The 14,850-nt window shown below is 51.0% G+C and overlaps 7 protein-coding genes across 7 annotated transcripts; 4 read left to right on the top strand and 3 right to left on the bottom strand.

Annotated features, from left to right (window-relative positions):
• Positions 1-80: 80 nt before the first annotated feature.
• On the bottom strand, positions 81-1,096 carry BC939DRAFT_402918 (uncharacterized protein; the record flags this gene model as incomplete). The annotated part of the gene is made up of 2 exons (XM_051552705.1): positions 81-835; positions 949-1,096. Coding segments are annotated over 2 exons (903 nt in total), but the record flags the coding sequence as incomplete, so codon positions are not given.
• Positions 1,097-1,114: 18 nt separating this feature from the next.
• On the bottom strand, positions 1,115-2,843 carry BC939DRAFT_15869 (uncharacterized protein). The gene is made up of 6 exons (XM_051550269.1): positions 2,177-2,843; positions 2,012-2,080; positions 1,760-1,920; positions 1,642-1,657; positions 1,213-1,536; positions 1,115-1,129 (listed from the first exon to the last, which is right to left on the bottom strand). Exons 1-5 carry the CDS (start codon positions 2,738-2,740, stop codon positions 1,450-1,452), a joined length of 897 nt encoding a protein of 298 aa, XP_051407244.1. The 5' UTR covers positions 2,741-2,843; the 3' UTR covers positions 1,115-1,129; positions 1,213-1,449.
• BC939DRAFT_15876 (protein-L-isoaspartate O-methyltransferase-like protein) lies at positions 2,659-3,963 on the top strand. Its single transcript, XM_051550270.1, has 5 exons — positions 2,659-2,933; positions 3,033-3,135; positions 3,236-3,458; positions 3,559-3,724; positions 3,828-3,963. The coding sequence occupies exons 1-5, from the start codon at positions 2,793-2,795 to the stop codon at positions 3,870-3,872; spliced, it is 678 nt and encodes a 225-aa protein (XP_051407243.1). The 5' UTR covers positions 2,659-2,792; the 3' UTR covers positions 3,873-3,963.
• A 1,156-nt stretch (positions 3,964-5,119) lies between these two features.
• Positions 5,120-5,296, top strand: BC939DRAFT_386717 (uncharacterized protein; the record flags this gene model as incomplete). Its single annotated transcript, XM_051551825.1, has 1 exon — positions 5,120-5,296. A coding segment is annotated over one exon (177 nt), but the record flags the coding sequence as incomplete, so codon positions are not given.
• Positions 5,297-5,447: 151 nt separating this feature from the next.
• Positions 5,448-7,622, top strand: BC939DRAFT_15851 (uncharacterized protein). Its single transcript, XM_051550265.1, has 4 exons — positions 5,448-5,568; positions 5,671-5,746; positions 5,886-6,059; positions 6,182-7,622. The coding sequence occupies exons 1-4, from the start codon at positions 5,545-5,547 to the stop codon at positions 7,483-7,485; spliced, it is 1,578 nt and encodes a 525-aa protein (XP_051407241.1). The 5' UTR covers positions 5,448-5,544; the 3' UTR covers positions 7,486-7,622.
• Positions 7,623-8,921: 1,299 nt separating this feature from the next.
• On the bottom strand, positions 8,922-11,867 carry BC939DRAFT_507619 (nucleotide-sugar transporter-domain-containing protein; the record flags this gene model as incomplete). Its single annotated transcript, XM_051560901.1, has 6 exons — positions 8,922-9,155; positions 9,270-9,378; positions 9,508-9,938; positions 10,122-10,237; positions 10,552-10,688; positions 10,804-11,867. 6 exons carry the CDS (start codon positions 11,865-11,867, stop codon positions 8,922-8,924), a joined length of 2,091 nt encoding a protein of 696 aa, XP_051407240.1.
• Positions 11,868-12,961: 1,094 nt separating this feature from the next.
• BC939DRAFT_402919 (glycoside hydrolase superfamily) lies at positions 12,962-14,717 on the top strand (the record flags this gene model as incomplete). The annotated part of the gene is made up of 2 exons (XM_051552706.1): positions 12,962-13,970; positions 14,080-14,717. 2 exons carry the CDS (start codon positions 12,962-12,964, stop codon positions 14,715-14,717), a joined length of 1,647 nt encoding a protein of 548 aa, XP_051407239.1.
• Positions 14,718-14,850: the final 133 nt, after the last annotated feature.

Genomic DNA, 14,850 nt, shown 5'->3' with positions numbered 1-14,850 from the left:
TGTACTTCTAATAAACCTCAGTTTAAAAGAACAGCATTGGAAGTGTTTTACGGTAAATGTGTACATTTGGTATACATCGTCTATTCTTGATTCTCATCATCCTCACCCACGAGCTCCACGACCAAACTGGCACTGGGCCACAGTGCTGGCTCGTCCTTGATCAGCTTCGCTTTGTCCATGACCTTCGTGCGTGGAAACGGCGAGATCAAAACAAAGTCGTACTCGTGCGTGTAGCCCACATGCTCTTCTGGTTCAAACTCCAACCCTGCCTTTGCCCCATTCTCGCGGAACTCGATCGTCTCAATAAAGACATACACGTTCTCCACCGGTTCCGTGCCGCGGAATCGACGAATCACGCGTTCTCCGTTCCACAACTTGAAACTCAACCTGGCACACCCATCCTCGCTCGCAGCGGGCTCTTCGGGCAGAGTCTCAAACAAGAACTTCAAATGGCGCTCTCTGCGCTCCAGAGCCGCCTGCTTCTCTGCTTCGATTCGCTCCTGCTCGCGCTCCTGCTGCTCAGCAGCCTCTCGTGCTTCCTTCTGCTGACGGGCCTTCTCACGGTCGGCGCGCAAGGATTGCTCGTACGCGTCGTCCTGTTGCTGCCGGATTTCGCGAGCCAGCTCGCGTTCCCTTCGTTCTGCGCGAAGGCGCTCAAAGGCTGTTGATTGACGATTGACCTGTTGTGTCAGACGCTGGATAATCTGATCTGCTGTTGAGGGTCCCTCGATACGGTCGATCAGCACCATCTTTGTCGCGGACGATCCTGCTGTTGGCTGAGAAAGTGCAATCACCCCAATGAAGGGATATCTGACCGTTTGGAGCGTTGTGGCCACTATGATACGATCATTGTAGGGAACCAGATAGCTCGATTAGTAACGCAGAAGGGCAGAATCTGGTTCAACATGCCAATGTGGTGATCAACCAGTATGGTGATCAGTGCCGTACCTTGAAATCCTTCGGTCTCCTTCACATTCCCACCCCAGACAATGAATTCATTGGTGCGCAAGTAGGTCAAGAGCTCGTTATCAGCCAATATTTCCCTACAAAAGGCATCCGTTGCATCGTGCTCATCCGAATGCAAATAAACAACCAGGAACTTCAAGTCGTTCTTGGCCTTGTTCAGCGCCTAAGCATCAGTAGAAAACGCACAATTGAGTATCACGTTCCCAGATCAGGGATTTCAGACTGTTGCGATGTTGGCCCACTTACAGCAGAATATCCTCCAGCATAGAAATTTGGGTGTGCCGTGCCATAACTCTCCTCGTATTCCCTCAAGAACCGAGCCGCTACTGATGCTGGATCCTGTGGTGGGCGAGATGGTCCAGACCTTGTTGACTGTCCTGTAATGGCCTGTCTGAATGTCTGAGGGAACAGAGTGTCTGTAGGTGGAATATAAGTATTTGGCAGAGTCAATTGTGTGATATCACAGAGTCAACAAAACTCTGTTCACTTACAAAAGTAGGCGAGGAAGGACCAGGTGACACCCCAGATGGTGTTGATGGGCCAGGAGAACCATGAAAGAAAACTGCGCGCCTGTGATCGAGAAAGACAGAGAGTGTGGAGATAAAGGTCAGTTTTGTCAGCGGACACGAGCTGGCACCGATAGTGCTGAGTATGGGGCATCTATAACATTCTTACAAATGAGTTCGTTGCCCTATACAATCGATCAAAGAGAACGCGTTAGTGCTCCTTTTACAAGGTCGCCACTGGTCGAGGAATACAGCTGCTGAAAGCAAGTACATGAACGACAGCCTACCTAGGAGCAGTAACATGGCGAGGCGGTGATGGAGGTGGAGGTGGTGGAGGCGGTGCTGGCTGGGTTTGGCCTTCGGTTGCGTGACCAAGTCCTAGGCCACCCAGGGATTCGTCTGGCCTTGAAGGCGTGCGTGTGTCCCCGAACTGGGCCTGCACCGCAGTCTGTGATGGATAGAAAGAAAAGAAATCGATGTTTTAGTCGGATCGTACGTTGGCACTGCCAGTGAGCCAAAGGGCGGTCGTTTAGACTTGCCTCAAGCTGCCAAGAGTGCTGTTCCAGAGCCAAGATGGCGACCTCGAGGTCATTCTGTCCAGTTACGGCCTAGCTTGATGGATTGCACGCAAAAGGGAGGTCAGTGCTGTTCAACCCCAGAGTAATGTGTCTCTGTTGTGTTCCGCCGGATTGTCTGAGACATACGAGGTAGTCTTCGAGGATGCTCTTCTGGTCCGCAGTGAGCTGGTCCAGAGCCTCCATGGGGTAGCTGCTGTTTTTCAGAGAATGTAGGGGTGGGTGATGTATTGTGCTGTGGTGATGCAGCGGGATGTGAGCGAGGACGACGGAGGGGTCAAGGAAGATGCACTGCTGCTGGGGATGGGGTAAGCGGCAAAGAAATAGAACATGACGTACGGGGTGTAGTGTGTTGAACTCAACCAATTGCAATGGATTTCCTGAGTGGGTCCGTACTGCATGCGACACGGCAGATCCCCAGGAAACACAGTATCTCCCTGGGTCGGGTGACCAAGGACCGGTGCTAGTCCAAGCATGGGGATGGGGCCAGAGGAGCCATCGGATATGGTGGGGCATGCGATTGCACATGGCAGAGACAGGACGATGCCAGGTCCTGCGCTGTACGTATCTGGTCCACCCTGGCTCCCCTCTTTGTTGATGGTACACCGCGAATGGGCTGTCTCTGTGCAGTGTACATGTGACAAATGCGTCTGTGTGGGGGGGAGCGGCAACAGCACTTCCTCCAGAACCCATCGTCTTTTTCACTCTTTTCACTGCATCCGAATCAATTCACACTTTTACAACAATGGCCTGGCGATGCTCTGGTGTCTCGAATGCAGACTTGGTCGGTCGTCTCTTTGACGCAAAGATCATCCAAACGGACTCCGTCAAGCGAGCGATGCTCGCTGTCGACCGAGCCAACTTTTCAAAGTTCAAGCCATACGAGGCATGTCTTCGTTTTAGTTGATGCTGGCCGAGAGCTTCTGCCAGGTCACTACTTGTGTCCCTTTTGGCTGATGATTTGTCTTGGACGCTATCTTTGTAGGATCGACCTCAAACCCTCGGATACAACTCCACCATTTCTGCACCTCATATGCATGCCACTGCTCTAGAGGGGTTGGCGCCGTTTTTGTTCCCTGGGGCGAAAGGTACTTTGTACCTGTCCTCTCTCGTTCTCGTTTCCTCTCGTTTTTCTCGTGGACATGTCGTAAACTTTTTTTTTTTTTGTTCCTCAAAATGGCATGATAGTGCTGGATGTTGGAAGTGGCAGTGGATATTTGACAGTGTGCATGGCTGAGATGGTGGGTCCAGAAGGAAAGGCGGTCGGAGTAGAGCATATTCCAGAACTAGTCGACCTCGCCAAGCAAAACACGGCAAAAAACCACAAAGAATATCTAGATCAAGGACGTGTTGTCTATCATACAGCAGATGGACGCGTTGGGTTCCCTCAAGAGGCACCATACGACTGCATGTAAGGATGAAAGTACGCACATAATTGTACTACATTGGCTACGTTGATTAACACGGTTCTAACAAGCGGGTATTTTTTTATTGCTGGTGGTCTAAACTAGCCATGTGGGTGCTGCAGCAGATTCATTGTATGAGGAACTGGTCGGGCAGCTGAAGGCACCCGGCAGGATGTTCATTCCCGTGGGAGGCCGTGATGGACAGGCGATCTACGTGATCGACAAGGACAAAGACGGCCGCGTTACCGAGAAAAAGACCGTGGATGTCTGGGTACGATATCTGTCATAACCTGGTCCAGGGATTAATCAGTTTGGGATGTTCAGATGTTATGCGCTAATCAGGCCTATTACTTTCGATTGAATTGCAAACATAGTATGTTCCCTTGACGGATGTCGGGACCCAATACAGCCGCCGCTGAGTTGAGTTGGAGCTGAGCTTGAGTCGAAGATCTGAGCGGGCGAAGCAACTTGGCTTTTCTTTTCAATCGGACTGCTTCTTTTGACAGCAAAAAAAAAAAAAAAAAAAAAAGACGACGCGTTCGCAGTGGAAGTGTGTTCTCAATAGGCATTTATAGCATACATGGACTCATGTATAGGCAGTTAAAAGGCGCATAAAACAGCTACTGATGCAGAAAATGGCGGAGGATCTTTTCTATGTCGGTGTTGTCTGGAATGCTTGAAAGACTATATTATTATATCGCTTACTGCGCTTTGCAGCAGCAGCAACTTGCAATTGTGCGTGTTGTTTGTTCACGGTCCCTCTGTGTGCTACATGATGGATGACGATGATGGAATGAGGAGTGCATGGGTGCTGTTACATATCCCGGGAAGTGCTGCAAGGCAAGTCGAAGTAGAGTAGAGGAGTTTCCCGATATGTTTCCTGGATATGCTCCTGGTTATGTCCCTGGTCCTATATACTCCAGTATGGCACAGTGCCCGTTACCGGCCAGAGGGAGTGTACGGTAACCGTACAAAGAAAGCATCCGTCCGAAATGGTCGTTTGTGCGTGTCCCTTAACCGCCTTTTCCCTTTTTCATTGCTCACTCACTCTCACTCTTTCTCTCTCTCTTTTCTCCTTCTCGCTCTCCCATCCCCATTCCCCATTCATCATCCTCATCCTCATCCTCATCCTCATTCATTATTCTTCACTCCCATCGGCACTCTTCCTCTCTTCTATCTCCCATCTTGCTCTCCCCACCTCCTTCCCCTTCCCTTTCGTACACAGCCCCCCTCTCTTGTCGTTGTCAATATACTTTCATATACACTTTCTTTCTTTTTCTTTTACTTGCAACTACAGCATATACCCTTCCTTTTCTTCCTTTCCTAATACTTCTTCTCCCGCTCTTTCTATCGACACATATATCTTCAGGGCTGTCCCTAGAGGGAGACTGACGGCAACAGCAGCCCCATCCCAGGACCAACAGGGCCAACAGGACCCAACCAACCCTTTATACCAGCCATACCAATCTATACCGCCCACTTATCAATACCACGCATCCACTTCATACCAGTGATACCAGCAAACGCATAAGCAGCCTCAGCAGCATCGGCATCATCCCTTTCCCCCCCTTTTCTTCTGTCCCTTTTCTCCGGCAAACAACAAAGCAGCACAGGAAGCACGCGCACGCACATCCTACACAACAACATACACGAGGAGTGCAAACAAATGATAAAGTTTGCAAAGCCGTGCGGTACCACGGGACAGAATCTCGTCGGACTCTGGCGGCCGTCCTTCACAAGGGTCGACCAGAAGCTGTATCTCTTTGGCGGCGGTGGACATGTCACCAACGACCTGCATGTCCTCGACCTCGCCACCCTCAACTGGGAGTGTGTAAAGGTAAATCTCCTTTTCTTCATGCTGTTTTTCTTCTTTTTGTACAACCGAGGTTTTTGGAGAGGTGTCCCGCTCAGTCTTTAGTCACATAATAAAAAAAGTTCAGGCACAAGAACAGGAACACATCCAACATCTTCTCAACACAGCATATCAACACCAGCACCAGCACCAGCACTTCATCAAGCAATAACTGTCAGCAAAACATATTCAAGGCGTTGATAGCATAGTTTGGAAGGAACTGTGCGCTAGAAAGGGAGATGCCTTTTTTTCCTCCTGAAAATGTGCTGCTTTCGGACCATTTTCATTCTGCGGCGTGCCTTGACCACCCAATCGATCGGCTAACCTGGTCCTTGTCATTTCTGACCCGCTCTAATCGCCTTTAGGCAAAGGAGGGTGTTCCACCAACAAAACGATACGGACACACTGCTGTACTCTGGAATCAGAACATCATTATCTTCGGTAAGTGCTTTTGCTTGCCTACCTGTTTGTCGTAAGCGGTGCTCTGTGCTCAACAAATGGAGGGGCCAAAGATGCAACAGCAGCTCAGCAGCAGCTTGCTTACCATTTGTCGCTCTGCTCTCTTAATTTCTTTGCTCAGGCGGATCGAACGAATACTACGAATACCGCGACGATGTTATCGTCTTTTCTTTACAGACAAAGACCTGGTCCAGACCTGAGATCAGAGGCGAGGTGCCAGCACGGTATCTGCACTCTGCAACTGTCTACAAGAACAAGATGTATGTCTACGGTGGATTCGCCAAGAACTCAAAATGTAGGTACCCACATATGCTTCGAACTGCAACAGTTCTAATGCTGTGGTTTTGCCTTTTGCCCTCTCTAGCACAGTCTTGAGTCGGTAATTGCCTTCAACTTATCATCGCTTTACCACGCTAGGCACATATGTTTTGGAGGAGATGAGAATTCTGAACCTGGATACATGGACGTGGTCAGAGGCCTACACCGTACCTGCACGCTACAACCATTCCGCCAGCTTAGTGGGAAGTAAGTTGTGGATCTACGCGGGGAAGGATGAGGCAGGAAACACCGTATCAGATCTCCACTCTATCGACTTGACGACCCTCAGAGTGCTCCCCCACACCGGAATTACTGGGAAAGTCGTCCTACTGAAATCTCAGCACTTTTCGGAGGCCATTGGCAATCAACTCGTTGTGTTTGGCAAGTATCCAAATGAGACGACAGGGACCAGTCTCTATGGGCTCTGGATCATGGACCTCGACCAACTGGAGTGGCGCAAATTAGATGTGGACCGGTGTCTCGAGGATGGGGCCTGGAATTATTTCACCATCGTCACGAAGAAGACGCAGCAGCGCCATCGCCAACTAGAGTCATCAATGTCTGTGGACGATCCACATTTGCAGAGCAGCAGCAGCATGGACATCGACGAACCCGGCTCCTCGCCAAGTCTTATCTTCTTGGGCAACACGGAAAAAGATCGTCCACAGCCCTACGACCACTTTCGAGACGTCCTCTCTATCAATGTCGAGTATCTGGGCGTCTTTCAGGTCCCGCCTCCGACGCTGCAATGGCACATGAGTCTGATGTTGAACAACGAAGAGTTTGCGGACTTTACCATCGTCCCTCAAGATTCTATGCGCAAGATTCACGTTCATCGGATGGTGCTTTCGACGCGCTGGCCACACTTCAAGAACATGCACGCATCCGGGATGATCGAGTCGACCCGAGGGACAATGGTCCTGCCCGAACCCTACTCGGTCGTGTTCGCATTTCTCTCCTTCCTTTACACAGACACTGTGGACGTGGATCTGGACTGCTCCATCCTGTGCGATGTGATGGTAATGGCCAACATGTATCTACTGGATCGACTCAAGAAACTGTGTGCCTCCATTCTGCACCGACATCACCTTCAGGTCGACACCTGTGTACGGATCTTCCAGGCGGCATGCGTTTCACAGGAACACGGACTGAAGAAGTTGTCGCAAGAGTATATCTTCCGTAACTGCGGTGCAGTAATGAAGACAGAAGACTGGTTCCTCATGTGGAGCCAGGGCGGGGATGGATCTTCGGGTGAGCAAAGAGCGGCCTTGGAAGATTTTATTGAGGGCATTCCCGATGATGCCAGTCTCGAAGTCACACCTGGCTCACGGCGGTCGAGCGACGGCTACGGATCCGGCTATGACGGCGCCAACTTCGAACCGACGCTGAGGAAGGATGACTAGGTCAATATCTTGCGCTTTCCCTCCTTCCCTCCTTACACTTTAAACACCCTGTCTTTCGCGTCCACGCTCCCAGTACATATTTATTCGGAATAGCCGCAGCCCGCAGTAACCGATTCCTTAATGCAATTGCGTTCAACTTGTAATAACAGTGTTTTCTAGCAGCAACGAAGCAAATAAACATCGTCTGGCTCATCAGTTGCAGACATGCAATGCGAATTGCCTTTATACTATTAGACGATAACACTCCATCCTATCTTTAGCTCTCCCTCTCTCTCAATTTCTGCTGTGTATCATGAAACCCCTTCCGTCAAGCCTATGCACGTCTGGGACGATAAGATTGAATAAATTATCCCAAGTTCCAGCAGACTGGAATCGAATGGATCGATAAGAAGATGCAACAGTCTGTCGAGCACACAAAAGTCAGTATTCATTCATCGATACTTAGACAAAAAAATAAAAATAAAATAAGAGACGGATCTTATCATGACCATTGTCGAGGCACGCAATCGGCAAGTCGAACCCAAGGCCAAGGACGCGTCATTCTGAGTACCGGTCGTGGGGCCTATGCCAAGGACAAGACCAGATCTAGATATGAGAGCCGTACGAAATGTATGGAAGTTGCTCAGTATATCGGCGTAGTGTTTTCGAAAGGGGTGCAATCATACCCTCCAGAGATTTTGCCACTCATGATTATGCAGGATAGGAATATCAAGCAATGGAAGGCCTCGGATGGGTTTCATGCCGTGCTGTCTCCAGGGACAGCAACGGCCGTGTTCATGAGGACATTCGGAGTATTGGGAATGACAGTCTTGACAAGACTCAAGGCTTAGGAGAACTGGAGGGCAAGATGCGGGCCCTTCGCATCAAAGGATTAGATGAATTCTTGAGGCAGAAAAGCCCAACATTTATAGCGCTCGACAGAGAATATCTTCCGACACGAGTCATTGCTGGCTAGCAGTGCCTTGACAGCAAGCTCTCGGTCGTGTTAATTTACGAGAAAAAGGCTTTAGATCGCTTCAAAAACATGCGACCCTCAGCTAGTACCAGGATCAGGACACACGGGCTGATCAGGGATGGCAGTGGGTCTAGGCGAGTCGCTCTGGCCGAATCCACTGACGTGAAGCGTCTTTGGGTGATATCGGCTCAAAGGCCGGACCACTTGACCCTAGTCCCATGAGCCGAGGTCTGCTTCAGATACTGTCAACCTCATCTTGTCTAGAGGAAACGGCAGCTCGGAAGGAAGTCCTGGGAGATGGGATACGAATTGGAGCGACTATCTATCAAGAACAAGACCGTCGGCAATGAAATCCTTACAGCGCTTGTTCATAAGATATGCCTCGATCAAGACCGTCTCTCGAGTCAGTAAAGCACACTCTGTCTATTTTCTTTTACACTGCAAGTCTGTTTCTATTTTCATTCTGCTTTTATTGTCGGTGCTATTCAAGGCATTCCTCTGCGGTCATACCACTGTTATCCTTGATTGCTTGATCTACATTTGGAAGATCCTTCAGATACGCAATGATTTCTGGCCATCCCGAGAGACAAGCATAGTGCAGGGGCGTTGATCCTTCCGCGTCCTGCGCATTCACATCAGCATGGTACTGCTCCACGAGCACCCTGACCTTATCCAGCGATCCACGGTCGCATGTCCAATGAAGCATCGTGCAGCCCTGTGTTGTGTTTTTGTTTTTCATTGACGTGGATAGGATGTGAGCAAGAACTATTGTGGTATATCAAAATGTACTCAACCCTTGACATATAAAAGTGAGTGGATGATACTGTACCATATCATCCTTGTGAGATACAATGTTCGGATTGCTTTTCAACGCTGCCAACATTGCCTGCACAGATCCAGTCTTGGCCGATTCAAGCACGTCTTCTCCTTGATCAGTCCTACATGAACACAAACAAATAACAAATCAGAAGACGTGGCAGCTTGCAATCACATCACATCGACACGGAAAGAAGCACACAGAGGAACCAAGAACAGCTTGCATTCTATCTGAAGCAGCAAGAACTTACTCCACAGGCGCGGCGAGGGTACTAATACCCGAGGCCGTCATGGTTGCTCCCTCGATCTGCCCCTGAATCGGCACATACGGCCGTGCCAACAGCTCCTCCGCCGAGACCTCGTCCGTATCCATGCCCAAATACGCCTCTAATTCATCCAGATCCCTATCCCCTGACTCTACCGAATCCGTTGTCGTCGGATCAAATGTCCATCCCCATTGCCCTTCCTCGACTCTCTGCACATACGAAATCATCGCCTTTATCTCGAGTGTGAGCTGCGCAGAGTCCTCATCTATATTTGTGTTCGGGGTGTTGAGCTCCTGTGTGTAGCGTTCTCCTGTCTCTTTCCAGGTCTTCCACTTGGCCGCCTTCTCAAATTCGATCAACGACGGTCGTCCCTGTGTGCAAAGTCCCTCTGTCGCCAATTTGTAATCTGCGTACAGCTTTTTATTTTGCAACGCGAGTAAAGGGAGAGAGGGAGGAGAAGGGGGGGAGGGGATGAACAGTTTGAGTTAGAATATCCACAGGCAGGCGCGCATTCATGGACGTGTTGTCCAACGATGTTTCGAAAAATACGCGGGCGAGCATATTCAGAAGGCCACAAGAGCACTGCTGAAAGTACTCACAGAAAGTTTTGTTGAGGTGGGCAGGTTGAGATTCTTGGTCTTCGCCATAAAGGCGGATGCACTCTTGAATCGATCCTGTAGCATCTGAGCGAGGGTATGTCGGATCGCGCTGAAGACTTGAAAAAAAAAAGATGAATGAGGATGAGAGCAACAAGACCTTCTCCACGTCTTTTTTTAAAGAGGCGGAGTACGATCTATGAGCGCTGTTCAGGAAATCCATTTACAGTCCATCTCCCCTACGGTCAAGAAACCCTGCAGCAGTGCATCCCCATGTTTGTAAACACACGATAGGACAATTCCAGGGTTACAATGCAAAGAGATCCTGTAGTTCCTTTATTATGAATTCAAGTGTAGAGAAGGAGAGAATGAGGGAGGGAAGGAAGGAGTGGAGGGAGTGTGAAAGAGCCAACTGTAGTGTTTCATGGTTGACCACGAATCCTATCAAGGCGCACTGAGGGCGAATTGCTCGTTGGCGTTGACACGGTGTCGTTGCTTCCCCGCCGTGGCGATCCTAGCCGACCCTCCTCTGCATGGAATGAGTCCAATTGACTGCCCAGATCGACATATCTAAAAGTTGGAAGAAAGGGGCTGGTCAGACCAATGCCTACCCATGTCCCTTGTCGGAGGTCGTACTTGATATTCGGATATTCGTGGTATGTCTCTTTCAGGGCATGCAACTTACTTTACGACGGGCTTGTCAGGGAGGGAGTAGAGATATGTGGCACCCAAGACCAGGGAGGTACCAATGACAAAGACAATGCCAATATGGGACCCAAAGAGGGCCACACTCGCAATGGCGCTGATGATGATCGAGATACTCGTCGCAAACCCCTTCAGAATGTTATCCGCATATTTGACAACGACTGCGACAATAAAACCTCCCGCTGCCTGACAGGTGATCGCAGCGATGACTAGCATGTCGTACCCTGCAAAGAATCCCTGCTCTGTCACACCCTCACCATCCTTGAGGTAGATCGCCAGGAGCGAGAAGGGCAAAGAGAAGAACGAGAGTTGAATGTTCCTGAGCCAGATCGATCCTTGAGTGTTCTTGAGGATCTTTTCAAAGTAAACGCCAGCCAAACCGGAGAGAACACAGGCAATCATGACTGAAAGCAAACCGACCACGAACTCGGGACGCTCGTTCCTTGGAGCAGCAGCAGCGGCCTGGTACAACGCATCGTTCTTTTGTTCTTCTAGTAAAGCTCCTAAAGCAGACGAGGCTGAGTCTGGGGAGTGAACGCCCTTTCTTTGAGAAGCTCTGTTGTTGGATTCTTCGAGACTGACGAGGGCAATGCCGGCGGTGAGCATGACCAGGGCCAACCACTTGAGACCGGGCAGAGACCGGTGGAGGAGGATAACGGAGAAGAGGGCGGTAGTGAGGATCTTGAGCTGGTAGGTGACCTGGAAGGTCGAGGGATCGAGCGCATGCGAAGCAACGTATTGGAGGTTGTTCTGGATAGCGTAGAGCATGGCAGGGATGGCGAGTTTCCATGCGTCGCCACCAAAGACCTCGTTGATAAAGTCTTGGGGGTAGAAACGACCGGTGTCCTTGATGGTCTCGTGGATGGTGATTCCTGTGCAGACGATCAACTTGACGATCTCGTTAAGGAAGACGGCAGTGGATGAGTAGAAGGGCTTGCGGCCGACACCCTGGGCAAGGGCCATGACGATGATGAGGAGCGAGTTCTGGACGGCAAGCACGACAAGGGAGATGTACTTCAGGGGGATCCCTCCCACGGAGGGCATTATTGCGGACATTGGGGGGTTTTTTCTTTCTTCTACTGCCTTGGCTGTCTGTATCTGTGGGAAGATGGCAGCGGAGGGGAGGGAGGGATGGAGGAGGAGGAGGAGGAAGAGGGAGGAGAGAAGGGGATGGAGGGGCGGAGAGGAGAGACAGGAGATGATGAGATGAGATGAGATGAGATGAGATGAGAGAGACGAGGGGCAGGGGGATCTTTCTTTCCTGAAGCGGAGCCCAGACCCTGTCTCAGTAAGGTTAGGCAGACGCCCCGCCCCAATGGTCCACCCAGACAGCAGTCCCCCGTCGCCCTTGCTCCGCTGCCAGAAAAACAGACGCCGCAACAACACTGCCACGGCCTAGCCTGGCCCACTTCCCCCCTCCTCCCCTTCCCTGGCGCTCGTCCCCAAGAGCGAGACAAACGTCCTTCTCAGGGGCGCCCTTCCTTGATCGCGCCCTCTCTGTCTACATCGCCGGCTCAACGCACGGCAGGTTGGAAAACAGTGTAACGGCAGCCGTCGGCCGAGAAGCCAGATCGCTGTCCGTGTCCGGTGTCCGCGGAGGGGAAGGGCCTGGCCTCCTTTGCAGCAGAGCAGTCTTTATACCCAAAAAGCTATTACGCACGTGGCATGGCAATGTCAGCAGGATCTACCCATCCAATTCGTTCTATTCATAGACGACTCACCCATATCTGACGGACGCACTGTCTGTGTAACAGAGTTATATTTACAGAGGCCCTCCACGCCAATTGTCTCTGCCTCGAACCTTCTTTGCCCCTGCTCCCGAGGGAGGCCAAGGGAGCGGGGGGCGCCATGCCGGTGCCACACCACGCTAAGACCACGATTAAAACCAAAACCAAGACTCAGACCATTGTTTGTTTTGGCCATCGTCTTTCGAGACACACCTGGGGAAAAAGAAGCGACGCCAGGGAACATTCCCATCCCGATACCGCACCTCATCGACTCTTTCGGCACTCGTTCGCCCTCATTCCTTCGACCTCCCTCCACCTCCTTCGCCTCATACAGCACGATTTTACTCTGCTCCTTCATATCCCCTCCTCGCGGCTCCTTTAATCAATCACACTCCTCCCCCCCTTTGCAGCATGCGCGCCAACGACCATAACGGACGCTCCTGCATCCGTTGCCACAGATGGAAGATCATTGTACTAATCATCCTCATAATCGCTGCAGCCATCGTCGTCCCCCTCGTCGTCATCAGACCTTGGGACAGAAGCTCATCCAAGAACGGGGCAGACCATAGCCAGGATGGGGGCCCCAATACTTTCGTCCCAATCGCACCCAACCAAACTGTCATCCCCTCCAAGGACGACACCGCAAAGTGCAACGCCTACACCCCAGCCCTCAATGAGCCCTTTGACTATGCCTCGGGTAACATCAAGATGCGCGGCGTCAATCTCGGCGGCTGGCTTGTCCTCGAGCCCTTCATCACCCCCTCGCTCTTCAGCCCTTATGTCGTAAACGGCGTCATCGACGAATACACGCTCTGCAAACATTTAGGGCCCGATGGTTCCAAGGCATTATTGGAAGAGCACTACGCCAGCTGGGTCACCGAAGACACATTCATCCGCATTCGCGACCTCGGTCTCAACCACGTCCGTATCCCCATCGGCTTCTGGGCCCTCGGTGGCCTCACAGCAGACGAGCCCTATGTCCCCAATATCTCCTGGACATATCTTTTGCGCGCCATCGAATGGGCTCGCAAGTACGGCATCCGCGTCATGATTGAGCTCCATGCCGCGCCCGGCTCCCAGAACGGCTGGAACCATTCCGGTAGGTCTGGTCAGATCAACTGGATCAATGGCACAGACGGTGCTGCCAATGCCCAGCGCACCCTCTCGTATGTTCAGCAAATGGCCACATTCTTTTCAAGTCCTGACTATGCACATGTCAGTCCTATCATGGGCGCACTGAACGAACCTGCTGCCTATCTCATTGGCGGTGAGAAGGTCATGGCCTGGTATACTCAAGCACTCAGTACCATTCGTACTGCCACCGGCACTAGCAAGAGTCTCTGGACTGTAATCCACGATGGCTTCCTTGGCCTCGCTGCTTGGGCAGACTTCTTACCTGGCGCCGATCGTTTGATGCTTGGTAAACGAGAATTTTCTGGCGCTGCTCACAGCTGCTAAACGAAAGTCTGCATTTCATGCTCATTTAATTAATCGATTGCCTGCCTTCCTAATCATTGTCGGCCTATTAGATACGCACCAGTACATCATGTTTGACACAAATCTGATGAGCATGAGCCGCACAGCTCAACTACAGTTTGCTTGCCAGACCTGGGGCTCAGACTTGTCGATGAGCACCAAGCAATTTGGCCCAACTATGGTAGGAGAGTTCTCTGTTGCCGTCAATGATTGTGCCACATACTTGAACGGCGTCGGCATGGGTCACCGCTGGAACGGCACCTTCGACGGTACGCCCGCAGTGTCGCTCGGAAGCACATGCGTTAGCGAAAACAACGCTGCCACGTACGACGCGCTCTACAAGCTATTCTTGAGCAACTTTTTCAATGCGCAAGTCGAGGCCTTTGAACAAGGCGCCGGATGGTTCTATTGGAACTTCAAAACCGAGTCAAATCCCTTGTGGTCATACTTTGATGGTGTCGACAACGGCTGGATTCCAAAGGACGCCAACAATCGCGGCTCTAGCTTCTGTGCGACTAATGGCTACGGATTTTCGAAACAACCAGTCAACCCGACCCCAACTAGTTCGTCTACATTGAGTTTCTCTTCGACTAGCACGTCTGTAACAGGTGCGCCTCCAACCAGAACGTCCTCAACCAGTCCGTCCTCAACCAGTCCGTCCTCAGCCAGTCCGTCCTCAACTGACGCTTAGTCAATTCTAGACATAGCTCAATGAATGTAGACGGCAATAAAAAACGTAGATCCTCCATCAACTCAAACTTGAACATTGTACCCTGCGCCTGGAAGGAGCTACAACGTAGAGACCTTGAAGATATGAACCGCAT

Source organism: Gamsiella multidivaricata (genome assembly GCF_025024155.1).
Source record: "Gamsiella multidivaricata strain RSA 2152 chromosome Unknown BC939scaffold_100, whole genome shotgun sequence".
NCBI lineage: Eukaryota > Fungi > Mortierellomycota > Mortierellomycetes > Mortierellales > Mortierellaceae > Gamsiella > Gamsiella multidivaricata.
The sequence above is the reverse complement of the archived record's forward strand: the minus strand, read 5'-3'. Positions and strand labels throughout refer to the sequence as shown.

Bases quoted from the DNA above. Each gene is read 5' to 3' on its own strand.
- BC939DRAFT_15869 (XM_051550269.1), bottom strand. From the start codon at position 2,740: ATGGGTTCTGGAGGAAGTGCTGTTGCCGCTCCCCCCCACACAGACGCA. The intron at 2,081-2,176 runs GTATGTCTCAGA...CCATCAAGCTAG, and splicing joins GCATCCTCGAAGACTACCTC to GCCGTAACTGGACAGAATGA. The intron at 1,921-2,011 runs GCAAGTCTAAAC...TATCCATCACAG, and splicing joins AGCACTCTTGGCAGCTTGAG to ACTGCGGTGCAGGCCCAGTT.
- BC939DRAFT_15876 (XM_051550270.1), top strand. From the start codon at position 2,793: ATGGCCTGGCGATGCTCTGGTGTCTCGAATGCAGACTTGGTCGGTCGT. The intron at 2,934-3,032 runs GCATGTCTTCGT...CTATCTTTGTAG, and splicing joins CAAAGTTCAAGCCATACGAG to GATCGACCTCAAACCCTCGG. The intron at 3,136-3,235 runs GTACTTTGTACC...ATGGCATGATAG, and splicing joins TTTGTTCCCTGGGGCGAAAG to TGCTGGATGTTGGAAGTGGC.
- BC939DRAFT_15851 (XM_051550265.1), top strand. From the start codon at position 5,545: ATGCCTTTTTTTCCTCCTGAAAAT. The intron at 5,569-5,670 runs GTGCTGCTTTCG...AATCGCCTTTAG, and splicing joins CTTTTTTTCCTCCTGAAAAT to GCAAAGGAGGGTGTTCCACC. The intron at 6,060-6,181 runs GTAGGTACCCAC...TTACCACGCTAG, and splicing joins ATTCGCCAAGAACTCAAAAT to GCACATATGTTTTGGAGGAG.